Source organism: Catharus ustulatus, chromosome 18 (assembly GCF_009819885.2).
Source record: "Catharus ustulatus isolate bCatUst1 chromosome 18, bCatUst1.pri.v2, whole genome shotgun sequence".
Taxonomy (NCBI): domain Eukaryota; kingdom Metazoa; phylum Chordata; class Aves; order Passeriformes; family Turdidae; genus Catharus; species Catharus ustulatus.
In genome coordinates, this window is record NC_046238.1 from 9,746,755 (window position 1) to 9,773,914 (window position 27,160).

General features: G+C 53.1%; 1 protein-coding gene across 2 annotated transcripts in view; it reads left to right on the forward strand.

Annotated features, from left to right (window-relative positions):
• The window catches only part of RBM19 (RNA binding motif protein 19), a 50,853-nt gene that overhangs the window by 20,565 nt on the left and 3,128 nt on the right, over positions 1-27,160 (forward strand). The window contains exons 22-24 of one of the 2 annotated variants that reach the window (XM_033075935.2): positions 12,434-12,539; positions 17,957-18,077; positions 23,206-23,319. In XM_033075935.2, coding sequence (XP_032931826.1) covers positions 12,434-12,539; positions 17,957-18,077; positions 23,206-23,297 — 319 coding nt within the window. In that variant the 3' untranslated portion in view covers positions 23,298-23,319. The remainder of the gene's footprint in view (positions 1-12,433; positions 12,540-17,956; positions 18,078-23,205; positions 23,320-27,160) is intronic. The other variant, XM_033075936.2, reaches the window with a different exon arrangement.

Below are 27,160 nucleotides of genomic sequence, written 5' to 3' on the forward strand. Positions count from 1 at the left end.
AGGAAATGTTTAACTCTGTGTTATCTTAGCAAAGTTGCTTTAAAAGGTGGCTCTTCCCAAGAGCAGAAGGAAGATTTTTTTTTTCCCTAGCACATCTCTTTCCTGGGTTTGAATATTCATTACATACTTGATTTTTATATTTATTTTTTCCCCTTTTCTGCTCTCCACGTACTCCATACTCTTTTCTGCTCACCCAAATCCTGCATTTCTGCTGTGCAAAAAGGGAATTTCTGGGCTGCTTTCTCCTGACTCCTCTCTCCAGGGCATCCAGCCGAGCTTCCCCAGGGAACTTTAATTAGTTTTCCACACAAATTCCGCTGCTCAGCAGCGTGGAGGGGCTCAGGGAGGTGGAGTCAGGTGGGGAAGGGGCTGCTTTTGGAATGTCTTGTTCAAATGCCACTCTGGGGTTCTGCTTTGGGGTTTTTTGCTGTTTTTTCAGTGCAAAAAAAAATTCAAATGTGGGCAGGTGGTTCTCTATAGGGAGGAAAAGCAAAACCTGCTTGTGCTGGCTCCTGGAAATAACCCACTCGGGGTTCTTAGTGTTAGGAGGTCTCTTTTTGTCTGAATTAAGAAGCGTGTGTGTGTCTAAGAAAGGAAAAACATGGGATTTCTTTTGTTTTTGCCTCATATTGTGGCCAGGTCTTGTTCATTCTCAGAACTGGCCCTTTGGGGGCTGGCAGCTGGGGAATTGCACAATCTAGAATGTTGAAATTACACCAGACTAACTTCTGAGCTTGTGTCTCAGCCTTTCATCAAGGTACAGTCAAGATGATTATTTCCTTGCTCTTAAAATTCCTCTGTCTGTTGGATTTCTTGACTGCAGCTCTTCCCTGGTGATGCTGATCCATCCACCCCCCTGTCTTTCACTTGTGTGGGTATTTTTCAGTCTCACTTCACGAGAAGGTCCTGAACAAGCCTCTAATGAATCACAGCTTTCTCCTCACGGTGACATCGTGTCCTTTATTTGCATCTCTGTTTGCATCATTATTTTTTTAACCTCATGCCTGCTGCAGCCTCTCTCCCTCTCCCAATGCAGGAGATTTTCAGCCTTGGGATGTGATTGCAATTAAAGCCCTTCCATTGCAGAGTGTCTCAGCTCCCCTGAGGCAGTCCCTGTGCCCAAGGCCTTTGAACTGTGCTGCCTTCTGCAGCTGCTGGCACCAGCACCATTTCTGCCTGTGCCTTGTTTGTCCTGAAGAAATCAAGTTAAGGCAGATCAGGATGACCATCTGTCTTCTCACCTCTCTTTCCTCCTCCCCCAGCAGTATCCTGAGCACTTCCAGGCATCTGGCAGAGGACAGGAGATCTTAAATTTGCTGCAGTTAAGCCCAGGAGGAAGCTGCTGAGCCTTGTCCTCTCAGGAAGGTGCTGCTGTGGGACTGACCCTTCCCAGGCACCCAGGGCTTCACATCAGCTGCCTGTGAAGATGGGATGGTTTTCTGCCCACATTCCCATTTATTAGCTACCAGGGAAGCCAGAAAAGCACTTTTTGTTCTGCTGCCCACCAGAGGTCTGTGCACATCATCTGTCCCCTCATGGCCTTGCCCAGGGGAGTTTGCAGGACAGGTCTGCACCTCCTCCAGCCCCTCATCTTCTTCATTTTTTTGACATCTCTTTGTGAAACCTCACTTGGAAAAGCAGCAATGTTGACTTTTCCGAGCCAGTCTCAGTATCTGAACAGGCTGAGGCTACTCACAAGCAGCACCACTGAGATCTGAGCCAGAATTCACCCTGTAAATCCCATTTCAGGTGGGGCTGCATGGCCCTTGGCTGCTTCCCTTTAACCCAGCTCTGGCTCTTCCCACTCTTTGATCCTGTGCCAGCAGCTGAGGGGTTAAAAGAGTCTGGGGGGTGAGGGGGTGGGGACGAGGTGCTTCAGCTGCTCATTACTCACTGCCAACTTCCCCCAAAATCATATTAATTTCACGCTGTCACGCAGGACTGCGCTGTCTGTGCCGTCAGCAGCCACCAGGGTGACGGGGCTGGGGGGAGCGTGGCTGCCCCTCACCCCCCTGTGGGTGCCCCTCCTGACATCCTCCAGTGTGGGTGCCCCTCCTCATCATCCTTCAGTGTGGGTGCCCCTCCTCATCATCCCCCAGTGTGGGTGCTCCTCTTCATCATCATCCTCCACTGTGGGTGCCCCTCCTCATCATCCTCCCCACTGTGGGTGCCCCTCCTGATCATCCCCCCACATTGTGGGTGCCCCTCCTCATCATCATCCCCCAGTGTGGGTGCCCCTCCTGATCATCATCCCCCAGTGTGGGTGCCCCTCCTCATCATCATCCCCCAGTGTGGGTGCCCCTCCTCATCATCCCCCCACATTGTGGGTGCCCCTCCTCATCATCATCCCCCAGTGTGGGTGCCCCTCCTCATCATCATCCTCCACTGTGGGTGCCCCTCCTCATCATCCCCACCATGGTTGTCCCCCATCCCCTCCATGGGTACCCCCATCCCCCTGTGGCTGTCCCCCATCCCCCCATGGGTGCCATTTGGGATCTCTGTGTCCCCTTTCCTTGCCCAGGTGGGTTTGGGGCTGCTCACCTTGCAGGGGGATCCGTGCACTGCCTCCCCCACCATCATTTTCCACCCTGCTGCCTGTGCAAAAGCCCCATGAAATTGGGTCTGCTGCAGCAGGGAGGGAGGGAGGCAGGGGAGCTGCCAGCCTGCCCTGCCCTACCTGTGCTCAGCAAGGATGCTGCTTCAAAGTTGCTTTTTAACCACTTGCCTCCCGTTTTGAATGCCAGCCAGCACAGCCCAGCTCTGCCTGTGAGGATGGAGCTGCCTTTGCCTCCTGTCTGATTTCTCTCCCTTTTCTGCTGTTTGCTCACTGCATCTGCCAGAGCTGTCACCTCTGCAGGGACTTACTGCCATCAGCTGGGTCTCTGACAGCTCCCACACAAGCTCAGCCTTGCTGAGCCCAGCCTGGCTGAAGCTCACTCTCCATGGCAGGCATTCTGCTCTTCCCCTGCCATTTTGATTGCTATTACCCCTCGAGTGTGTCTCATTTGTTTTTGCATTTTTTGTGGGTTGTGGCTGGAAGGATGATCCCATTTTCTCTCATTGTGGCCACACTTCTTGGAGCTCTTGGCAGGATGATCTCCATCTCAAACCATTGAGTGATCCTGTGCAATCCCTGTCCTCTTCATCCATTTCTGAGACAGGAGAGCAATGAGCTTTCCATGAAATGGGAAAGGAACATCCCTGAATCCCACGGTGCCTCAGGCAGTGCTTGCACCACTCACTCCCTGTCCTGCCTTTTGGGCCTTTCCCAGGTGACCTGGAGAGACAAATCCCACTGTGCAAAGTGGCCTCTGAGCTTTGCTGTGGTCATGGCAGGTGACAGCAGCCACACCTCCAGTTTCTGTCTGGGATGGACAAATTGGAAACGCAGCTCTGCTCCCAGGGCTTTTCCAGCATGAGCAGAAAATGGGATGTTCCCTCTGGAGCATAGTGCCTCCCAAGGAGCTGCTCTGTGCCTGCTTTTAATGTTCTGAGCCCTGGCAGGTGTCACTGGTGGCCAGCTGGGCTCTTGGGGACGAGCTGAGCCCAGGAGAGCTCGGCAGCCTGGCTGTGTTTGAGGCACCAGCACAGTCCCCGCTCTGCTTGCGTGCATTTGATCTCCCCTCTGTGTTTCTCTGTTCTCCTGATGAAAATAATTAATCAGGTTCTTTTTCTAAGTCATCCTGCAGCTTTACAGGGACAAGACTTAAATAAGGATTCTCTTTAAAGCAGAGCTGTGTTAAAATAGCTGTGTGCCTATAAATATCACATTGCTTCTGTATTTATTCTCAGCTCGGTGCAGGAGGTTCTACAGTTGAATATGAGATATATTTTTATTTTTTTGGGTTGTTGATGCAGCTGGTATCTTAACAGCAAGGATGCCCTGGGTACACCTTTGGGTTCCTTCTGTGTTTCCTAGTTGCTAGTTGTACAAATTTCCTCTTGTCTTTGAAAGGAGCTGACTCAGAAGAATCCTCCAGGAGCAGAGATTTGCACCAGACCCTCCTGTGAGCACTATTTTTAGCATAACTTATTTTTTTGACCAGAGCTGCACTCTGATCAGGATTTTCAAAGGAGCCCAGGAGAGATAAATCCCCAAATCTCAGCGCTGTGGGAGCTGCGGGGTCCTTTGAAATCCTGACCCTCTGGTGATTAGGGCAGTGACTTGGTGCCTCCTAAGCCCTGGTCCTGCAAGGTGCTGCGTGCTGGGAGAATTGTGGCTTAGGAGTGTGAGCTCTGAGAAAGGCTTTGCAGGCATGGGAGGCTCTTGTTGAAGGCTGTGCAAGGATTGAGATTGCAGGAGGGTTGGGATTTAGGGGTCGTGGCTGCTGTGTTTGTGCATCTCAGGGCAGCTGCCAGGGAGTGTGGATTGGTCCTGGTGTGCTCCAGGGAGGGGATGTGGGGCAAGATGTCCTGAGAGAGCTGGTCCTTTCTCCACCAGGCTTGCATGCCTTTTGTCTCCCCCAGCAAAAAAAACCAAAAACAAACAAAAAAAAAAAAAAAAAAAAAAAACCAAAAAACCCAAAACTAAAATACTACTTACTCCTAATAGTAATTACTATTAGTAGGATTAAGAAGGAAGATGTTGGATGGGTGAATTTGGACATGGCTGGCCCATGACAGCAGAGGGGACAGGAGCCCTGCTGTGACCAGAACCAGCTCAGAGCTCCAGGAGATGGCCCAAGAGAAGCAACAATAAAACCTGAATAATATGAAAGTGGGATTTTCCCCCTCCATCCTGGTTTGGGGTGCCCTCTTCCATCACACATCCACCAGTTATCTTTAAATCCTCTGAGTCACCAGCTCAAACTCTTTTGGGGTGGCTTTGACCTCCCAAACTCGTGTCAGTGTTCAAGTTCAGCAGTGCTGCTTAAACCTAGGGCTTCCTAAAGCTTGTGGTGTTCTCTGTGCCAGCTCTGCACCTTCCCCTGGCCCTTAGGAACTGGAAATTGTGGGCACTGAGGTGTAAAATTTCAGGAGGAAATCTGTTCTTGCTTTCATTAAACAGTGAATCATCATCTTTAAAGCATGGAAATAAATGTGGAGAATAGGCAGGTGTCTTCTCCAGGAGGTGTCAGTGAGTCCTGGCTGCTTTTCCTTGATGTCACCACGTCTAAAATAGATTTATGGCAAGAAGTGGATTTAAAAAATACTTCCCAGTGGAGCAGGAAACAAAGCAGGAGCTGTGCAATGCCCCAGGGGCAGGCACAGGTGGGAAGGGCCATCCTGGGCTCTTGCTTTGCAAGAAGAAAGATGGGAACAAATCAGGAGATGCCCATGTCCATCCCTTTGTCCTGAAGGCTTGTGGGGCTGCTGGGTGGGTCTGTGCACATCTCCTCTGCTGCTGCAGGGGCTCCAGGGCTCTCCTTCCTTTCTTCCACACTCACATTCCAGCGTGGGAGCCGGCTCTGGAGGGTGAAGTGACAGTCACACCATAGCAACTGTACCTGGCTGCCTCCAGGAGCTGGGAACCTCTGCATGGCCAGGGAGGAGCTGCAGAGGGAGGCTGCAGGGACACTGCTCCCACCAGCACAGCAAATCCAGGCCAGGGAAAGGCCCCTTTTCCCACCAGCCTTTAAATCGTTCTCTCCCAATGTTAAAACCTCCAAAGTCAGATTAAACACGGCAAAATTAAGAAACCAAACCTGGTTGCAGCACCTGCTTAGGGATGCCTTAAGTGGAGGGATATTAAAATTTTAAGGCTTGCTGCTGTGCTGCTGATGGAGGATTTAAAAAAATAATAATTACTGTTGTGGGTTTGGTTTTTTTTCCTTTCTGCTTGGTTTTCAGGATTGGTTTCTGTTTAGCGTGCGGCCTAATTGCGTAATTACACGATAGACTGGAGTAGAATTTAGTGTGTGTAATACCAGTTATAAAGAAGAGCCCTAATTATGTAGATCTTCTCAGGTAAATAATACATCAGGGGCATGGAGTGGCCTAATTACTGTTCTGAAAACCTGCCTAATGACTAATTTACTTGGAATTTCAGAACGCTTTTGATAAGGTCTCTCATAAGCAACTGTTAAGGAAAATAAATCGAGAAGGGATAAAATGTTTTGCTGTGTTTTTAAACAAGCCAGTTAAGCCACGGGAAGCAGCCACTGCCTCCTGATCCAGCATCTTGAGGAGAGGGAAGAGCCCCTGGCTGCCTCCTGCTCTGGGGCCAAAGCTGTTGTGTTCCTGATGCTGCTTTGCCACGAGCTCCAAGAGAGGCTGCTGCCACTGTCCCCTAAAAATGGCATTTGTGGGTCAATTCCCAGCTCCTTGGAAGAAGCACATCTATGTCCATGTCATCCCTGGCACTTGCAGTAGTTGTGCTGTTGGGGATCTAAATAATTTCTGAAGATGTGTGCCAAAATTCAGGAAGAGCTAAACTTGGAGTTTTCCACAGGCACTGAGAGAGTGAGGGCAGCCCAGGAGCTGGAGCAGCTTCCCCAGGACTGTTTTCTGGATCTCATTCCTCCAGCAGGAGGGAGGTCAGAGCTGGCCCCAGCAGTGTTATTCAGGGAGGGTGTGAGGTGCTGCAGCTCTGACTGCCCCAGGAGGCTCTGGCAGCAGGGCCAGGTCTTCCCAGAAAACTGGGCTTGGGCAGGGATCCAAGGCAGCAGCACAAGGAAAAAAGGAATCCCATGAAGCAAAACCCAGTTGTGCTGCAGCAGCAGCTCCAGGGGCCTCCAAACAAAGCTGATGCTCCTGGCAAAGAGGAGAGGGAGCTGGAAAAGCTGCTGCTGCAGGGAGGGGAGAACAAGGCACAGCCAGGGCTGTCCTGTGTCCTGCTGGCTTTTCCTGCTGGGTTTTGATTATCCAGGAATACCCAGGGACTGAGGGATCAGCACTGGGGACCTGGCTCCTGCTGTCACTTCATCGGGGGACACTGGGACCCCTGCTCTGCTGCCCAAACCCCTCCACCAGAGCTGGAGCTGACTTGGCTCTGGGATCCAGAGCTTTCCCTCCCACCTTGTCTCTCTGTGCCTTCATTTGCTGATTTTCAGAGGTGAAGGAGACATTATTGATGCTGCTGCTGATAATGGTAATAGGGGAGATGGGTGCCAGATAATTCCTGAACTCTCTAACAGGATTTAAGCTAACAAGAGAGGAAGGCTTTTTTTTCCTCCCTCCTTCCCTTTCCCTTCCTCCTTTTCAGATATTTCCTGTGCTGGGGATAACAACACCAAGGAGTGTTAAATTGGCTCTGAATGTCCACCCCTGGCTGTCCACATTCTTGTAACGATTTCATTAGCTTGAATTATCCACGTTATTTTCTTGTAATGGGATTAGCCGTCCTGGAGTCAGCTGAAGTCCTGGAGGGAGGCGGGAGGGCCCTTCTGCTGCTATTCCATTAACTCCCTCATGCAGGGGGTGGAACTGGCCATGGCTCAGCCCAGGGGCAAAACCATTTGCCAGGGTCCTGCCTTCCTCAAGGAGGAAGAAAGAAAAAAAAGGACCATTACTGTATTTTTTTTTCCCTCCCCCTTTTAATCAGCAAATGGGTGCAGTGGCAGAGCCGTGGTTTTCTGAAGGGGGGAAGGTCCTGTTTGGGGGGAAAAGGAATAAAAGGAAGAGGAGCATTGCAAAGGGATTGAGTGAATTGTGTGTGCTGCAGCCTGCTCCTGGGGCTGAGGCTGTGCAGGGAGGGAAGGGGAGGAAGGAAAGGCTTGTGTCTCTTTTGGGCTCCTCATCCCTGCCCAGAGCCATGTGGGATGAGCGGTCACGGTCACAATGCCTGGCTCAGCCACCCCAGCTCAGCCTGGGGCTCTGGGCAGGGCTTGGCACAGCCAGAGCAGAGAGGAGGAGATGGTGGTGGCAGTAAATGGTAACCCAGGAGAAGGTTGGCAGCCTTGGTAAAGGGTTTCATACTCAGTTTTTCAGCGTGGTTTTGCTGTTTTGTTTTTCTTGAAGGAATATAAACCAGAGAAGCGGATTTAGGGCTGCTCTGTGCAATGAGAACTCTGTACACATGTACAGAACACTCAGGGTGGTTTTTGTGGTTGTTTTCCAAGGTGTTCTGAGTTTCTGGCAGTGGACAGATTCGTGGTGTCAGTTGTGCTTTCTCCCTCAGAACGTGGCAGCCAAGAGTCCTTGATCAGCTCATGGCCTGGGGTGCACCAGGATCGAGTCAGATGAACGCATCTGTGTGTTTGGGACTTGAAAACACCCATCAGGGATGGACAGGTCTGGCCTGTCCCAAGGATTCTGCACTTTAAATTCTGCTCTTTGAGACAGGGAAGGGATTGAAAAGGAGGGAGAACTTCGCAGCTGGAGAGATGTTTACAATTTCTTAGGAAGAAATTCTTTGGAAGAAACTGTTCCCTGTGAGGGTGGGGAAGCCCCTGGATCCCTGGGAGTGTCCAAGGCCAGGCTGGACAGGGCTGGGAGCACCCTGGGATACTGGAAGGTGTCCCTGCCATGGCAGGGGTGGAACCAGGTGGGCTTTAAGGGTTCTTCCAACCTGTGACTCCACGTTTACCCTGCTCTGAGGTATCTGTCCCATGAACCAGCTGCCTGAAGCTGGGGGTTTCTGGATCCCAGGGAGGAAGGAAGGGGAGGGCAGAGGTTTTCTGGAGCCCACCTGTATGCCCATTGTCCTCTGTCCCATGGCTGTGTTGTGAAGGATGTGCAGGCTCCTTCTGGTGACCAGGCACAGCCAAGTGCTCCGTGTGTTGTCTCCTGAGCTGGAATGTGCTGTTTAATAGCAATATAATGTCCTATAATTAGCAGGCAAAGGACTTGCCTCCCAGCTGGCCTGTGCCAGAAGGATATAATTACAATCCCAAGGAGTGATGTTCCTCTGACCTGCAGCCAGCTTGCAGTGAGGAGGAGGAGAAATCTCCTTTTCCTCCCTGTGTTCAGCCAGGGAAGCAGGATGGCAGCTGGAAGAGCTGCCAGAGCAGCAGAGAGCAGCTGATAGCCAGCACTGCCATGGAGAAATGCTGCAGCTCCTGTGGGTGGGAGGGAGGGCATGTCCCTGCTGGCATCTCTGGGGTGCACCCTGTGTTTCTGCTGAGCTGGGAATGGGTGACTTGTCAAAGGAGAGCTCAGGGCTGTCTCTGTTCTGCAGCCCTGTGGATTGTGGCTCAGCCAGGGCCAGCACAGGCTGTTTCTGGTTTCCCAGCAAATCTGGATGGGTTCAAAACAAAGGTTCTCATTTAGGAAATAGGAGTTGCAGTGTTTGTGGAGGCTGTCATCCCTCCCAGCCAACAGCAGGAAAACTGCCAAGCCTGGAGAGCGAGGACAGATCTGCCAGCCTGGCTGGCAGGGCCTGCAGGGACAGGGGAGCCCAGGCAGAGCCACATCCTCTGCACCTCTGCCCTCCCCTCCTGGTCCTGATTGCACCTGGGAGTTCAGAGAAGAGCTGGTGGACACTGTTTTCCGTGGATCTGCAGGAAGGAAGGCAGGAGGAGCTGGGGCAGCCTTGTGCATGGCAGTCACCAGGGGCTCTGCCATCCTGCGGCCTCTGCAGCAAAACTCACTTTTGGCACCCCCAAACCTTCCTGTACTGATTGTGAGCAGCTCCATGGGGGTTTCACAAGAGGTTTGGGATTGCTGCACACCTTGGCCACACTGAAATCCCATCCCAATGTGGTGCCACTGGGAGCTGTGGGGGTGTCCTGCCAGAAATGCAGCTCCAGGCCAGGCACAGGGCTCATCAGGACTGAGGCTCAAGTCTTGTGCAAAGTTAAGCCAGGCTGACTGCAAACAGTGTCTCAAACCTGAAAGGGCTTTGCTCCCACAACCAGCAGGTCCTTCAGCCCTGCTGCAGGGGCTCAGGAGCACTTGGAGAAGGCATGGATGGGTGGGTGAGTATAAATCCAGAAACCACTCTGATTTGACACTCTCTGATGCTGGAAACTTCCCTGTAAACCATCCTGCTCGAGGGAAGGAGCCTGACCTGGTGCTGTGCTCTGTGCTGGCATCAGGATTGCTGATTCTACCCACTTGGAGAGGAGAGAGGAGCCCCACCCTGGGCTGCCTGGGGGGATTTTGGCTCCATCTGTGCTGGAAGGGGAAGGAGCTGGCAGTGCCACCAGGTCTGTCTTACTGTGACCCCCCTGCCTGCACAGCCATCCCAGCCCCTGGGAGCACTTTTCCAAACAGCTCCAAGAGATCCTCTGGAAAAGCTGCTTTCTGCCGTCCCTTGCCATTATGCTCTGGTGTCACTTGGGTGATGTGCTCCATGCTTTTCCTCCTCCCATCCCCACAGCACCATCCATGCATGGCCATGACAGCAAACCTGTCAGCTCTGCCTTCCCTCTGCCTTCCCTGGGTACGGGAGCCTGGCACTGCGGGGGTAATTGGGTTTCCTTCTGCCTCTGCCTCTCTCTCCCCCCAAAGCCAGGAGAAATAATTGGAATAGAGAGGTGTGAGTCTGTGCCTGGCACCGGAGAGGAGAACATTAAAGGCCGGAGCGCTGCGCTTCATTCGCAGCTCCCGGGCTGGTAATTGCTGTGTTGTGCTTTCTAATTAGCGACGCAGTGGGGGGGACACTGTTCCCCTGCACGGCCCCACCGGGGTCAGCCCTGTCCCCTCGGCTTCCCTCACCCCTCCACCTCGCCTGTTCCCTGCATCCATCCCTCTGGAAGCTCCCAGTGCCCAGGAGGAGCTCATGGCCAGCCCTGCTCTGGGTCTGGCTCAGCTCTCTGCTCCCTCCACACCTCTCTGTGTGCGGGTGGCTTGGACGGCTCTGAGCTGGGGAGGAGGGAAGAGCCAGTTTCTCCAGCTCTGCCCAGGCTGCTGTGGGTCAGCACAGCTTCCCTGGGGCCCTGAATCCAGAGCCATCCTGCTCCTGTGGGCACCTCCTGGCCCATCCTGGGCGCTGGTGTCAAAAGGGCACGTTGGTGTTTCGGTGTCTGTAGACTCCCTTTGAGCAACATCTCTGCTCCTGTTCCTTCAGCAAATGTTCTGCTGCCCCCAGGCAATGTCCTTGATATTTTTCATGGAGAGGGAGACTAGAGCATGCCCATGGCTCTTAGCTCCCATTTTCCCTAGCTAGATGGGCACCTCCATGGCTCAGGAGCTCTCTCCTCGCCTCTCCCTTCACCCAACCCCAGCGTTTGAGATGCTCCAGGCATCTTGGGAGTCCCTGTCACCCCCACCCCATTGCAGGAGGACCTCTGGAACCCCCAGGCTGGGAGCACTCCCAGCAGCTGAGGCTGCTCCCTCTCCTGTGCTGGGGTTTGTTTGTTTGTTTGCGTAGCTCCAGCTCGGAGGGGGCAGGAGGGAGAGGGAGGGAAAGCACCGAGCGCGAGACGTGCGGATTCATTTTGAAGCTTCATAATGGTGCATTTACACACCACGTTGCCTAAGGAAATTGGGTGGATGAATGCCTGGTCATGCTGCCAGTGCAGCAGGTTAACTCCCAGGATTTAGCTTATATCATTTCACGAGAGCGTTTATGGCCTTTACTGTGTTTATTCCCAGGTGCTCTTTGGCTCTGCTGTATCCCAGGCTCCTTTTGTGTATGCACGCCTGTGTGGAGATTTTCAAATAAAATAACACATCTCTTCAGACCTGGGCCACATTAAATATTTATTGCCTGCAGTTTGTGCATATGTGTTTGATAAATGGGTGTGAGGGGAGGAGAAGGGGAAGCAGGAGCTTGGCTGCAGGGAAAGCGTCGGCTTTGTCCTGGAATTTCTCCAGGGGATGGCACTGGAGAGGGGTGGCTGCATTTGGGGCTGTTTTTAGGGGTTTTGGACCAAGTGGGGTGGCTGCATGCTTTGGTGCTCAAGTTCCTTCTGTGGGACAAGCCTCCCTATTCTTGGCTTTTTATTGGCACTGCAAAACTTGTCTGAAATGCTGTTGGATATGGAGGTTGTTGTGGTCTGCTGGATTCGCCTGTTTCCCTTTCTACATCCAGAAAGCTGAGATAAAACCAGTTTATTCCAGCACAGAAGCTGCAGGATGGGAGAGGCTGAAGGGTTAGAGCGAGGAAATCCCATCAGAAAAAATGCCCAGGATCCCTGGAGTTGGAGGGATGACACCTCTGGGGATGGAGGAGCTATTCTGGAAACAGAATAATTCCCTGTGGGGCCATGCTCTGTCTCCTGTGCACCCTGTGCACTCCAGCCCCTCTTTAAAGGTGCAAATAAATCTGTTTGGGTGGGATCTGGAGCAGCCCTGCTTTGCCCTCCCTGAGCAGGGCATGGCATTGTGGCTGGATCTCCTGAGGGAAGGGGGAGGAATGCAGTTACATTAAAGAAGTTTTCTGTATTGTTAAGTTTTATATCCAGAACAATCCTTGAAATCCAAGCCGAGTTTTTAGCTGGAAATGGGGCTTGCAGGAAGCAGGGTGGCTGCAGGGCACTGCACCTGATGTGAGTGTGTAGCTCTGCAGCTGGCACTGCCCAGGTTTGTGGGACAGGGGTGACCTTTGGGTGCTGTATCAACCTTTCCCTTCCTCTCATGCTGTCCCTGCTTTTCCTTGCATCCACAGCACCTTTGGAGAGCTCAAGACTGTGCGGCTGCCCAAGAAGATGGCAGGAACGGGATCCCACCGGGGCTTTGGCTTCGTGGATTTTGTCACCAAGCAGGATGCCAAGGTGAGCTGTGCTCCTCCCTGCCCTTCTGGCACTGCCCCAGCTGGGAGGGGACCCTGGAGCCTCTGTCCCACTGAGGCTTAGCCCAGCTTTGGGGCAGCTGGTAGCATTCCCCAGGAAAGCTGCACGCAGGCTCAAACCCCTCTGTGGGCAGCAACAAAACCCTCAACCCAAACCCTAATGGGGGATAATTTTGGTGCAACTGATAAAATAACTCCAAATTCTTGCAATGCAGAAGGGCAGGAGCTTATTTTTCAGGTTTGTCAGCAGCAAGGTGAGACAAGGTGGTTTTGACCCAACATTAACACATCAGGAAACCTTTGCACATGTCCCACCACCACCCTGATTTTAGGATATTGTGGCTGTTCCCTAATTTGTAACCTGTGCAAGGCTTGTGTTCAGCAGTTCTTGTGTGTGTTTTGAGAGCCCCCTGTGAGCAGCCTTACCCTGCTGCTTTCCCAGTGACTGTGCCAGAGGATCAGTAGGTAGGACTTGGCCTAGTTCATTTGTTTTTGAAAGCTCTTCTTACACCTTCGAGTTCCATGCTTTCAGCAGAAACAAGGGGATTACAGCCTGGCTGATGGTATCCTGCTCTTATCCTTTGCCAGAGGTTCTGGAGCAGGGTGGATTTCATCCTGCTGCTGATTCCTGGTGCTTTGTGCAGGCTCTGGAAGGGAGTGGCTGTAAGCACAACCCACAGGATGTTACTGCTGGAGGGAAGGGACCACATGAGCCCCCAAAACTCCAGATTTGTGAGCAGAGATGAAGGAGAGAGGAGGGGGGAGCCAGGCAGAGCCTGTGTTTATGTTTTTAGACAGCATTCATTGATCCAGGATCACAAGGGACTATTAGATCATCCCTTCCAGCCTGACCTCCTGTATAGCACAGTACATGGAGTTTCTTTGTTAGTCCTGTATTGATCCTAACTCAAACTTCCCTCTGCTCAGCTTCCCCTCCTCCCTTTGGGGGTCAGCTGGGGGTGCAGGGTTCCCCCAGGAGCCTGGTTCCTCTCCCTGCACCTTGAGCTGTGCCTGTGGCTCTGCTCAAAGCAGCTTTGCTTTCACCTCTGCTTCACTCCACAGTCATTCAGGCTTTGTTCCTGGGGTTTGAATTAATGTTTTCACAAGGAAATTTTAGGCTTTGGATGGAAAGGTAGAGGGACCTGACTGGTTCTTTACTGCTGCTCAGTTTTGGGGGGGTGTGAGGCAGCACCTGCTTTCCTGCTGCTCTCTGGGGGAAACAGGCACAGGCTCAGTGTTTGCCTCCCATCCCTTTTCATCCCCTCAGGGGCTGATTCCAGCTGCACTGGACAAATGGGATCTCAGTGATAGGGGAGACAGCCAGGCAGGGCTCTGGCCCAGGGCACTGCTCCCTAAGCTCATGGAGGGGAGCATGCAGAGAGAGAGCTGCCCTGTGGAAGAGCTCTCAGCAGGGTTTTCTTCTTTCCCAGCAAAGCAGCTCTTCTTCCTTCTTCATATTTTTTTTCCACCCTCGTCTCTTTGAGGGATTTAATTGTCTCACAAGTGGCACATCAAGTACACTCCATTGGCCGTCTGGAAAAGGATGCACGGTGTATTGATGAATAGGATCCTGAATATTGTAAACACGCTCATAATTGGCTTAGAGTTTATTGCTGAGTGAAATGAGAGAGGAGGGGAGTGGGCCTGGAGACCTCTGAGCTGAATAGCTCTGACTGTCAGTGACGCTTTTGCTCAGAGTGGTAATCTGGAAATTGCTTATAAGCATCTTATAAAACATGATGGGTTTGTAATAGAATAGTTAGGCTGCCTTTGTTGGGCATTTAAAGCCTGTGACCTCCCGTGTTTGTCTTTTTCTCTGAACAGCCACGGCTGCTGTGGGAGCGCACATGGAGATTTTCCACAGCCAGCACGGAGATGGGGGCTCCTCCTCCCACTCCCCGATGCTGTGCCTGCAGATCTGCCCCATCAGGCTTGCCTTGATCTCCTCAGCCTCCCCTGGAGCTCCCATGCACCCCCAATACCAAATTAGCTCCCCTTAAGGAAGCACTAACCGTTTCCTGACGTTCCCTGCGCACAATTGGTGCGGAATTGTTTTTGTTTTTGAACTATTAACTGGGAAGCCGAGTTCCCACTTTTCCCCCCTGTTGATATAAAAATACATCTGGTCTCCAAATAGAAATTGCCCATTTGGGAGAGACAGCCAAGGCTTTCAAAATGCACACACACGGAAGGAAAAATCCTTGTGTGCAGCTGGCATCGCGGAGAGCATCCTCAGTTGGGACCGGCTCTTGCGAGGGAGGGATATTTATCAATCTCCTAATGTTGTTGACCCTTTGTCCCTCTAATGATTCCAGCCTGGAGGCTCTTTGGCTTGAGTGTTTAATAGGGCAGGGGGGAATCTGGAGGCAGAGCAGCACTGTCCTCCAAATGAGTGCAGCAGTCAGGGCTGGCACTGTCACTCCCGGGGTGACAGACGCTGCTCCCGGCCCTGCCAGCACAGCAGGCTCTGCTCCACAGCTCTGGCTGTCTCATCCCCACAGCCTGGCCTTCCTGGGGGTTTGTCAGCCACCTCTTCACTTGGAAATTCTCTTTCTGAATCCCACAGATACTTTAAAGCTGCTGCTCCAGCTTCTCCCCTCTTTTTCCCACCATGCCGAGCCATAACGTTAAGCTTGAACTAAACTTTGCAAAAAATGCTCAGAAATGGCATTTTTAAGCATGCTCACATCCTGTTCTTGAGGAGGAGAAGTCTGTAGGGTTTTCATGCAACCCCTAAAGCACCTGGAAAGTAAATGAGGCCTGGGAGAAGGTTTGCCAGGAATCTTCAGGCTTTGGGGTGAGGCTGTGTTACCAAATTCAGCAGCTGTATCAGAATCAGGTCTGGGCATTTCAGAGGGAGCTTTTTGTGGCAAAGGCTCCCCTTAAAGGCTTAGAAACATATGAAGCCCTGGAAATTAGAGGGGTTTTGTGGTGAGTCTCTCTTTTGGGTGAGCAAACAGCACACCTCCCTTTATCCCTCATTTGGGTACAACTCCACATACCCCTGGCCCTTCTTTGTTCCTAAGAGGTGTCCTGGGAAGGCAGCTGCTCACATAAAGGAGCTGCACCCCAAAAATAGCTCCTGCTTTCTGTGAAAGCCAGCCTGCTTCTCCTCATTTCATACTTGTCACCTAATTAAAATATATTTTTCCCTACCTATCATTTCATTTGGAATAGCAGCAGTAGCAGATTTCCTCCTCTCCCTGGAAGATATCCAGCAGTGTGGATGTATGGGAATGGCATTTCTCCCCTTCATCCCTTTGTCTTTTAAATCATCAGTGCTTTCTCTTTTCTTTTTTTTACCCCCCTGTAAAAGTCTTAATTCCTCTCAGAGCAATGAACAGCTTTTGTCTTTTAGCTCATTTCCAAAGAAGTGACATCCGTGTGTTTGGCACCTGAAATGTGCAGCTTCTCTTCTGCATTCCCAGCTCCTGGAGCCCATCTGGATGACAGGGAGCAGGGATCCCAGTACAGGCTGGAGCTTTCCTTCATCCTGGGTGCAAACCAACTCATGTTGGGAATGTTTTTGGCCAGGAAGGGCCAATGTCACCAGGCTGGTGGCAGGTGTGTCTCACCCAGCAGGTTTCTTGCACATGATGGCAATGTCTGCCTTCCTTGTTGCTCCATGACCTCTCCCAGGGCTGCCAGCAAAACTAGAGGATGGCAATCCTATGAGGAGGAGGAGGTGGGGGCAGAGAAGTGGCTCAGAGAACCAAATCTCACCAAAGTGCCACGTTCATCATGATCTGCCCTCCTCCATGACCTGTGGAGCACAGACAGGCTGTGTGCTGTCACCCAACCTTCCTCTTCCTCGTGCTGTGGGAAGGAGAAATCCAAAAAATAGGAATTAACAAAGGAAATGCAGTGTTTGGAGCCGTGGGTTGTGTGCCAGGCCTTGGAAAAGGCTCCTGGTGCCAATGTAAACAGCCCTCCCAGCTCCCTCCTGCTGCCTCCCCCCAGTGTTTGTTTAAGCCAACACATTGCTCTGCTAATTGGGAGATAGGCCTTGAAAACACAGCAGCAGCAAATCAAAACAGCTGGAGCTTGCAGCTCTTCCAGGAGGAATGTGCCCCTGGAAAAGGGAGCACTCTGCCCTGCTGGGATCACCCCAGGCAGCAGGGGGTGCTGGAATAATGGGAATTTCCCCATGGAGCAGGTGGAGCTGGTGGTTATGGGGGTTGTATGGGTGAAAGGACTTTGGGAAAAGGGGAAAACTCAGCTTTTACTGGGTGCTGCTTACTGAAAATGAGGTTTTTATATGAGTTCATAAGCCAGCAGCTCAAGGAGGGTCCTGTGGGCAGCAAAGCAGGACAAGCCCCTCTGCCCAGAGATGTGGCATTTGGGGACAGCTGCAGTGGCTCAGAGGAGGGATGTGGGCTTTTACAGGACAGCTTGGGAGCTGGTTTGGGGCTCCAGATGGGAGCACAGCTCCCTGTTGGACAGCAGGATGTGTGTCTGATCCTAGAGCTGCCATTTTGTTCCAGGGATGGGAATTTGCAGAGCTCAAAACCTGAGCTAATCCCAGCTGGGGTTTTTAAAAAAGCATTTGGGGCATTTCTCTCCCCCTGTGCCCAGCCTTTACTGTGGAGCACTTTGTGGGTCCCTGGGGATAAAAATATTTGGCCAGTGTGTTTGTGTATTTGCATTGTGGGCCCAATCCTGCTCACTCCTGAGTTTCCCTGAAATTCTGTGGGAAGCAAAGACAAAATTGAACTTCCAAAATTGAGGCAGTGTTTTCTGGGTGTCTCTGCTGGTTGCCTACAGACAGATAGAGCCATCTGAGCTCTGGGCTGGCTGGCACATTTGTGTTCAACATCACCACAAGATTACAACTGTGTGGGTGTTACTGAACCCCAGGAAACCTCTGGATTTCTGGAGTGGAGCAATCCACCACAGGCACAGAGCACAGAGGACTTCTGTGCTGGCTTCTGCTCTGCCAAATTTGCTGCCAGCATGGCCAAGTCACCAAATGGTTGGCAGGAGAAAGGCAGTTTTCCAGCTTGCTTCCAGAGCAGATAGGAACTTGTCTCTCCCAGCTGAGCTTTCAGCAGAACAGGGTGCTGGGCAGTCACGAGGTGCTGACCCACAGCTCCAGAGGCTGCAGCATTCCCAGCCCAGGGTGGTGCCATCCTGTGCTGGATTCCAGCCTGCCCCACCACGAGCAGCAGCCAGCAGCAATGGTGATGGGAATGTGCTCTGCTGCAAGAGCAGAGAAGATAAATGACCAAGGCAGAGCCCCTGATGGAGATGGATCCTGCCCCATCAGAGCAAAGCACTCTGAGCACCGTGTTCTCCATGGCCTTTCCCTCCAGGGCAGAGGGAGGGACATTTTGCCTTCCCTCCTGTGAGCCTGTTCTGATTTTCTCCTTTAATTTCTGTTATTCTCATTCCACTCTGCAGAAAGCCTTCAATGCCCTGTGCCACAGCACTCACCTGTACGGCCGCAGGCTGGTGCTGGAGTGGGCGGACACGGAGGAGACGCTCGAAGCCCTGCGCCGCAAAACCGCCCAGCACTTCCACGGTAAGGTCACCCTGCTGCTGGCACTGCCCTCCTGGCACTGCCCTGCTGCTGGCACTGCCCTCCTGGCACAGCTGGGGGCTGCCAGCTACGTGCTGCAGCCTGGAGACATCCAGGGCTTTGTCTGACAGCTCTGCCTGCGAGCCCTTAACTCTGCGTGTGCCAGCCGTGCCCCCTGCCAGCCACACTGCCTGTGCTCCCTCCCCTGGGTGCTCCTGGGCTGGGGACAGGCTCTGTGCAGGCAGCACAGGGATTTAAAAGGGACAACTGTCTGGGGATGGGCTGGGCTGCTTGGCTCAGGCTGCTGGGAGTGACAGCCCTGCAGATGACAGCACTGCAGGCTGCTATCGACAGCCATCGACAGGCACAAATGCAATGCTTGGCAAATATTTATGTAGGAAGGGCTCCCCTGGGCTGCAGGGCTAAGCTGGAGATCAATGCTTCTCCTCCTGCATCCCCTCCCAGCTTCCCCTCTCCATCACCATGTGCCTGTGGCCCGGGGTTTGGCAGCAGTTGTGGGGCTGCACATCTCAGTACTGAGGGATCCTGACTGATCAGTGATCCCCCTGTTCCTGGAATACTGCAGGGCTGGGAATTCCCAGCTGCAGCTTGGTGGTGGCAGGGCTGAGGGTGGATGTGCCCACCCAGAGCCCAGCACTGGAGTGGAGCACATGAAGCTCCACCTGGGTGGAGAAAAGAGCAGGTGAGATGTTTCAGGGACCCAGTTTTATCTTCAGGATATCCTTCCCCCCTTTCCACTGTGCTCAGTGAAGGGGAAATAAAGTCTTGGCTTTAGGGTTCTTGCAGACTCTCACAGATGTGGCTGTGAGCTCTGCCACCTCCCCCAGGCTCTGCCTATTCCTGATTTTTGCCTGCCTTTGCTCCAGCCTCCTTGTCTGGGCTCTTCCTCACCGAGCTGGGCCCTGGGTCAGGCAGCAGGAGGAGCATTTTCACATCCCAGCAGGAATGCAGCCTTGGAGCTGAAGTGGCTCTGGGGTCTCAGCTGAGGAAAGGGAGCAAGGCTACCAGTCCTCATCTTTAGGGATGGGAAATAGGATGGGAGCACCATCCCTGCTCTGCTCCATCCTGTCTCAGGAGCATCCAGTGACTCCAGGCCTGGCAAAGCTGCCAGTGGCTAATCCTGCAGCAGATGTGCCAGCAGGGGATCTGTGCAGGGAAAGCCAGGCTGGGGCTGGCTGTGGGCACCAGGATCTGACTGGTGCTGGGACCAGGTCTCAGCCTCTCTGTACCATGCTGGCAGGCTGGAGGGTCATGGGTGGGATTTTATTCCCTTGGGAAGTGCCTGCTCCTGATTTCAAGGCACTGTGGGGTGCCAGTGGCTCTGAGGCAAGGCAGGACTTGCACCCTGTCCCTGCTGTGGGTGTGCAGAGGGTGGCAGTGATAAAGAGTGAGGGAAAAGGCTGTCACCACTGCCTGCAGCCCCCTGGAAGGGGATGCTCCTTCAGCTTTCCTCCCTGGTGTGGCTAGAGGCTGCTTTTCCCACATGGAGCAGGGATGGAGAGAATGCAGAGCTCACACAGCACCCAACAGCCAGGCTGACACCATCTCTTTTCACTGGTGGTACAGAGCAGAAACCAGGCATTTTCCTACTGATCCCCATTTCCCCAAGTCTTCTGCTCTCCCCACAGGGCACAGGAGCAGCTCAGACATCCTTGTGCTGTTTATCAATGTCCCATCAGTTCTGCTCTCCCAGCACAGTGTGGGTGAATTGTGAGGGTCTTCCCACAGCTGCAGTGGCCAGGTGCCTATCCCGAGCTGGGAATGGGAAAGAAAAGATGATTTTGGATCTTCAAGCCTCTGGAAACAGTCAAGACCAAAGGTCTGTGGTGTCCCCAGCTCGAGTATCAGCCCCATCATCTTTGTCTTAGTATTTCCAAGTCCCGACCCGGGCTGTGGCAGACGTGTCCTACCTCTGACTGCTCTCTGCTACAATTACACACCTCATTTCTAGAGACCATTTAGAGAGATTGGGCTTCCAGTTCCAGGTCTCTGCTGTCATTTGTGAAGGAGAGGTCTGGTCTCCCAAATCTTTTCTCCATGCAGGTGTTTGTCATGGCAATCAAGCCACTTCTGAGCCGTCTTTTCAATAGATCTAATAGATGCAATAAAATGGAATAGGCTTCCTTCCATTTTGTGTAGTTTTCAGGTCATTCTTTATGGCTTGTTCTGAGGCTTTGTAATGTTCCAGGAGAAAGTGAGGAGCCCAGGAGTGGTCATTGACTGCCAGGGGTGGTTTCAGTAATTCTGTCGGGAGTGCAGCCCCAGCCCAGCCCTGAGGCCTGGGACCTCAGCCCTGCACCCCACGCTGGCTCCCAGCACAGTCTGGGAGAGCCTTAAGGCTTTCTGCTCATTTCTGAGAGCATCAGCTCCTCATCCTGGGCCAGGAGGCTCTTACATTAGAAAATAAAAAGACACTTAGAGTTGTGTTTGCACCCCACTTTTAATTTGTGACACCCACTGCTGCTGAGGGACAGGCTGTGTGCTGCTGTGGACAAACCCTCCAGCAGCAGCATCTCAGCCCCAGCTGGGCAGGGGATCCTCCCTTTGGGAAACAAGGATCACTGATGCTTTGGAAACCAGCAGGGTGGCTCTTGTGGCTCTGGGACCAAGGGCTCCTGCTGCCCTAGCTGGATTTGCCAGCCCTGGGGCAGGGAGCAGCTGTACCCTGTGCAGGAGGAGCGCTCCAGGCTCCCCCCTGCATCCCCAAATAGGGAACCACAGCTGCCCAAGGGGCTGGGAGCAGCTCCATCCCCTTTCCTCCCCAGCTCCATACCCTGGGCATGCCCTGCTGTCCCCCAGGAGCCCGGGGCCGTGCAGGGAAAGCTCTGGCTCCCAGTCCCAGGAAATGCCAAAGGCTGGTGCTCGGTGCGCAGCGCAGAGCCGCGCTCAGCCGCTCTCCTGCCAGGCCTAACGCAGGCAGCCAGCTGTGCTGGGCTGCTTTTCCTGCTCCTTCCCATCCATCAAAGAATTAAATTGACAGATGGGGAATTTTACCACGCCAGGAGGGGAAGGAATGACTTGTGGGGGGGCTTTGATGGGGAGGGTGGATGAGGAGTGTGTGAGGAGGGGGTTCAGCTCGAGGGCTGTGGGAGGGTGGAAAGCAGCCCAGCCCTGCTGTGGCTCATCCTGCTTATTTACAGTTGGTGCTGGAAACAGGGGGCTGCCAGGGAAAGAAGGCATGGTCCTGATCCTGCTGGCAGGGTGGGAAAGTCTTCCTGCCTCCATCACCTTTCCAGTTTGTTGCTCCTGCCTCCATCACCTTTCCCAGTTTGCTCCCGCCTCCATCACCTTTCTGTTTCCTCCCACCTCCATCACCTTTGCCAGCTCACTCCTCCTTCAGCCACAGCTCCCCAGGTTTCCTTTTCCCTCACCTCCCAACCACTGGGCTCCCTTTTTTTCTCCTTTGTCCTTTCCTATTTCTTTTTTTTTTTAATTTTTTTTTGAGAGCATCTGTAACTAATGCAAACACATGCCGGAGCCGGAGAGTAAAACCCTGCAGGATTAGCGTGGCATCCGCAGCCCTGCCACGATCTAATCCCGTGGTAATCCCCCTCCCGGCCCACCCCATGGGCTGGCTCTGCCCATTGTTTAAAGGAAGCAAATGGGATCGTTAGCGGGCAAACCTTAACCAGCTTGGAGCAGCAGAACGGAAGGAAGTGGAACCAATTTGCTTCCCCACCCTCCTGGGTTTTTATTTTCCCCTCCTCAGAGCAGAGGGGGATGTTCCTGGTGCTCCCCGTGGCTGAGCTGGTGGATGTGGGGGTGCAGCAGGGGGAATGTCCCTGCCTGTGCCATGCCCTGAGCAATCCTGCTCCCTGTGCACCCAGCACCCATCTCCAGCTCCTCCTGTGCTGTGCAGCCCCAGCACTGCAGGGTCTCTGTGAGGAGCTGGTTGGGAAGGGCTGCCAGGTACAGGACACGCTTCCCACTGTGGCTTTGGGAGATCAGACCGTGTTTGGTGCCTCTCCAAAGCAGGAGAGCTGGGAGCAGAGTAAAGGAGGGGGAGAAGTGCTGAGCTGGCACCTTCCTCCAGGGTGGGTTATCCCTCGTACCTCTGGGTGATTGAACTGGGAAGAGCTGCTGGAGGGTCTGGGGTGGCACCTTGAGCCCCCCTGAGCTCGGTGGTAGCACCCTCATCCCCCTCCTGTCCCCACAGCCCCCAGGGAGAAGGGAGGCAGGCTCTGGCTCTCTGTCAAGGAATTAATTGAAAAATAAAATCATTAGATGGGAACTCCAGAAATGCAAAATTGTTGGGAGTTGGGGGGAGGCGGAGGGGGGGGGATGTGAGCTTTTGTCAGGTTAATTTCTTCTGTATTGATGTTTTGTGACATTTACTTGTTGTTTATCTCCCGCAGCAGCTGTAATACTAAAAGAAAATGCACAGCTTGTTCCATTTATTTATTTTACACCTTTTCTTTAGTCCTATGGTATGTTTGTTTGTTTGAGAAACCCAGCGAGGCTTTTGATGTCTGAAAGCAGGATTTAAACAGCTGTTCTCCATGTGCTGTGAGCAGGCTGGGGAGCCAGGGGGGGAGAGGGGGCTGTGCCACGGCTCCTGCCGGGAGGGCACTGCTTGCCCGGCATAAAGGAGGAGGTCAGCCTCAGATCAGGGACCAAATGGCTTTGTCACCTCAGGTGCTGGGCTTGGGATGATCCCCAGGGAGGGATGTGTGCGTGGTGCTGTGTCCCAGGGAGCTGGGCAGTGCCAGGACAGCAGGGACAAAGCAGGGACATGTCCTGCCGAGGTGAGGGATTTGCTGCTGGGATGGGGTGCTCTTGGTGGGGCTGTGTCCTGCCAAGAGCTCTGATGAACCCCTGGTTAGGCTTGCAGCCACTTTTCCATGGGGCAGTGGTGAATTCCTCAGTGAATTGGGATCAGCAGGAAGGGTTGGCATCACCATCACCTGTTTGGATGCTGTTTGCTCCCAGCCAGTGAACTAAAGCACGGCTGGGAGGTTTTGGAATCCCAGGAGGGCAGGAGATGTAGATGGTACTTGATGACCTTCCCCTGGAAGGGTATCCTGCTACCTCCAGCCCCTCCCAAGGTGGCTCCAAGTTGTAATTTTTGCTTTTCTTCTTCCCCTCTTCGCTCCCACCCGGGCCTGGACAGACTCCCCGAAGAAGAAAAAACGATCGGAGATATTGGATGAAATCATGGAGCACCTGGAAGAGGAGGAGAATAACAAAGATGAGGACATGTAACAGCTGCCTGGGCTCTGGTGAGGTGGGTACTGGGGCAGTGGGGCTGGGGTGAGGACAGCTGGCCCTAAAGGTCACAGTGTCCTGGCTTGATGCAGGGTTGGATAGCACTAGGGATAAGAAAAAGTGGAATTCCAAAGGCTCAGCAGCCTCCAAGCAAGGATCTCACCCTTTGTCTCTCCCCACTGTGACCCCAGAGGCTCCTGGCTGTGTCCCAGGGGTTACAGCCCAGATTTGGGCTCAGTTTGGGCCCTGTGTTGAAGCGAGTGCATGCCCTGGGTGTGCTCTGTGTGCTCCCCTGGCTGTTGGCATCCCCCCAGGACAAGGCAGCAGAATTTCTGCTGAATTGTCCCTCCCTGTGGCTGGGGAGAACAGATGGGCTCCCAAAAAATCCTGTTTGGACACCAACCTGCAGCTGCCACCATGTCACAGATAGTTTGGCAAAGGCCTTTTCCCTGCCAGCACCAAAAACCCCACAGCTCCTCTCCCTCCAACAGCACCACACCCTGAGGTCTGTGAGTCCTGGCTGCCATCACTCCTCCTGGCTGTGTCTTGGGGTAGCATCTCAAGGCTGCAAAATGTGGGATGGCAGAAGGGAACCAGGATGAAATGGCTCCCTGAGGTCACACCCTGCACTCCTGAGCCCTTCTCATCTTTTTGAGCTCATCTCACCCTGTGTGGGTTCAGGAGAGGTGAGATGGGCTCGTGTGTCCATTGTGTGTGTTTGTGGCCAGTGGAAACCCTGGGGATGTGCTGGGAGCCCTGCTCACAGATCTGAGCTGGGTGCAAGCAGCACTGCCTGCTCCCTGCAGGGCTTTGGGGTAACATCTGTCCAGCTGTGCTTTGGGGATCCTCCAGGAGTGTGTGCTGTGAGCTCCTGTCCAGGGTGGAGCAGCCCTGGAGGGACAGGACAGCTCTGTGCTTACAGAGTGTCCAGTCCCAGCAGAACTGCCCAGAACAGGGCTCAGCTGAGGCTGCAGTGCCAGGCTGAGCTCCTGCTCAGGGAGCAGAGGTGTCACAGCCCTTGCTGCTTCCCCAAACTGTGCTGCAGCTCCAGAGCCCTGCTGCTGCCACTGAGAGGCTCCCCAAACCCAACAGCAGCCTCTCCTGCCAGGACCTGGGGACAGACCACAACTCAGGGATGTCTCAGGGCTGGGGTGTAAAACCCTCTTCCTGTGGGGAAACTGAGGCACGGGTGTGGAGGCAGTGCTGTCAGAGGGGGTGACAAGCTTTATTCTCCTTTTTTTGCTTGGCATTGGTGAGTGGCATCCCTGTCCCTGTTCCCCACTGCCCCAGCAGTGTCACAGCTCTGACCAGGGGGTCACTGCAGGGAAACCTCAGCCTCAGCTAAATGAGATTTCAGTCTGGCAGGGATGTTTGGCCATGCTGGCTGTGCAGGACCAGCCCATGTCCAGCACATGCATCACCCAGCACATGATTTCAGCAAAGCTCTGCAGCCTTGCAGGTTGGGCTTGGATTTTCCTGTGAGGTTTTTTTTTTTCCTTTTTCTTTTTTTTTTTTTTTCCCCTCTTTCCCTTCATTGTCTTTTGTGGCAGGGCAGGTTTCTTGCTGAGTGTCTCTGAGGTCTGCAGCGGCGACGAAAAGGATTAGCACAAGCAGAGCATGTAGGCTTTAGAGAACAGAGCAGAGTTTGGTTTCAACATCTAATTCAATTTGTTCTGCCGAGATTGAAATATGAAATGGTTGCCAGTCAAACGTTCAAAGGGGGAGGAGGGAGGAAAGAAGAGAGGGAGCCTTCTCAAATTTAAATTTTAATGAAAATTAATTTAACCCTTTGATATGTTTTAAAACATGTTATTTCCCAAGCTGGGAAAACATTCATGAGGGTTTTTTTTTTTTTTTTTCTCCTGTACCTTCAAACATAATGAAGATTTTCTTTTTCCCTTAATGATACTTATCTTGTGGAGCAGTTTGACATTGGTTAATTTTTCAGGCAATTTGGTATCAAGGAAATCTGTTTGATGTGAGCAGGGGGGGGCTGTGTATGTGTACACAGATATATATGTGCCTGGACATTAATTATGGAAGTGCTGATCACAGCTCTGGAGAGCAGTTGGAGTTAATTCCTGCTCCACTTCTTTGTTACGTATTGAGAATCCCACCCATTGCACCCCTAAAATTACAGCAGGAATTTTCTAAAAACGAGCATACACCTGGATTAAAATGATCACTTGAGTAGGTCTGCAGAAATTCAGCACTCCCCACTGGCTGTTCTCCTTTTTCCCCCTGATCTGAAGCAATCCTAATGATAAAATAATGCAAACTCTCTTACCTGTCCACAGAGTAAAGCAGGGAACAGCCTCCCCTGCTCCTTAACCTCAGCACTGCTGCTGCAATGCTCTGGTTTGCTTTGGGAGGGGGAATCGTTTCTTTTCTATTATTCAGGAAGGTTTGGTCTGTCCCCAATGATTGCACAGTGATGGCTGTAACTGGGATGAGCTGCAGCCCTGTCCCCCTCGTTCTGCTGGCTCTTGACACTCCAGGGTCAGTGTCACCCTGTGTGCCTGTCCCCCGTGCTCCCAGGGCACAGCTGGGCACAGGGAGGGTGTGGTGCCCATCTCAGTGTCCTTTTTGGGGTGTGAGTGCTGCAGCCAGGCTGTGCTGGTGGCACAGAAGATGAGCAGCTCCCATGCAGAGCCATCCATGAGGCCTGGCTGTGCAGGTGGGAGCTGGGGTACAGCCCCCCGATGGGCTGAGGGCTCTGGGCTGTGCCCAGCTCTGCAGAGAGCTCAGAGCTGTGCTCTGCCCTCACTGCTGCCCGCTGGGACACACTGCAGGGCCCTGGGGGTGAAGCCCTCTGCCCTTTCTGTGGGTTTCTGTCAGGTTGTGACAGCTTCATCCAGGGTGAGACCCCGGCGAGCTGGACAAGAGCAGGAGCTGCTGCAGCTGCAGATCCCCCTCCCCAGGGCCAGCTCTGCAATTGGATTAGGATATTATTCAAATGCAGCTTTTTTGCTGAATGAGAGGGTTAAGGGGTTTGAATGTAGAAGCAGCTCTCCCTCACTGCTGCCTGTTGGGCTTTTATCTCCTTGTGGGGACAGCCAGCCAAGCAAGGCAAGGCACAGAGCATCTGCAGGGAGCCTGGGCTGGCTGGGCACTGCCAGCCCCTCTGCTGTGCCCTGTGGGTGCCCCAGGTGACCCATCCCCTTTGGAAAACTCTTGGTTTTCCTCCCTGTCCCACAGGAGAGCTGGCAGGGACAGGCAGGCAGCATCTGTGAGCTCTTGGTGCTTTCTTCATCACCACTGCACTGCTCCTGCCCACACCAGGAATTCCAGCTCTTCTCATCCCTTCAGTCCCATCTTCCTCCCAAGTTTATCCCATGGAATGAGGTCTGGGAAGCACTTAAGGGCCAAGCAAGCCCTGGAGATGCTGTTCACCCACCCTTTGCCAGGGCTGCAGGAAGATCTTCCATCCCCTGTGTCCTGCTTGCTGCTCCCCACTGCTGACTCCAGGAGCTCTGCAATCTCCAGAGAGAGGTTCAGGAAGAATTTGCAAATGCAGATTGAGAGAGTTGATTTGGATTCTGCTGGGAGATCTGGGGTGCTTCTCCTTCATCACAGAATCCCAGGAGAAGCTGAGTTGGAAGGGACCAATATTCCAACACATCTGGACTTCACAGCACCACCAGTGTTTGGCACCACATTCCAGCTTCTACCGGCACATTCCAGCTTCCACCAGCACCTTCCTCAGCAGGAAATAGCAGGAGGAGGAGGAGGCAGCGTGCAGCTTCCCTGGCTGAGGCACTCTGCCTCCTGTTTTCCCTAAATATATGCATTGGAGAGGAAGAGCAATCGCATGGCCGGGCTTGAGATCTCAGCCTTCGCCAGCCATGAATAATAATCAG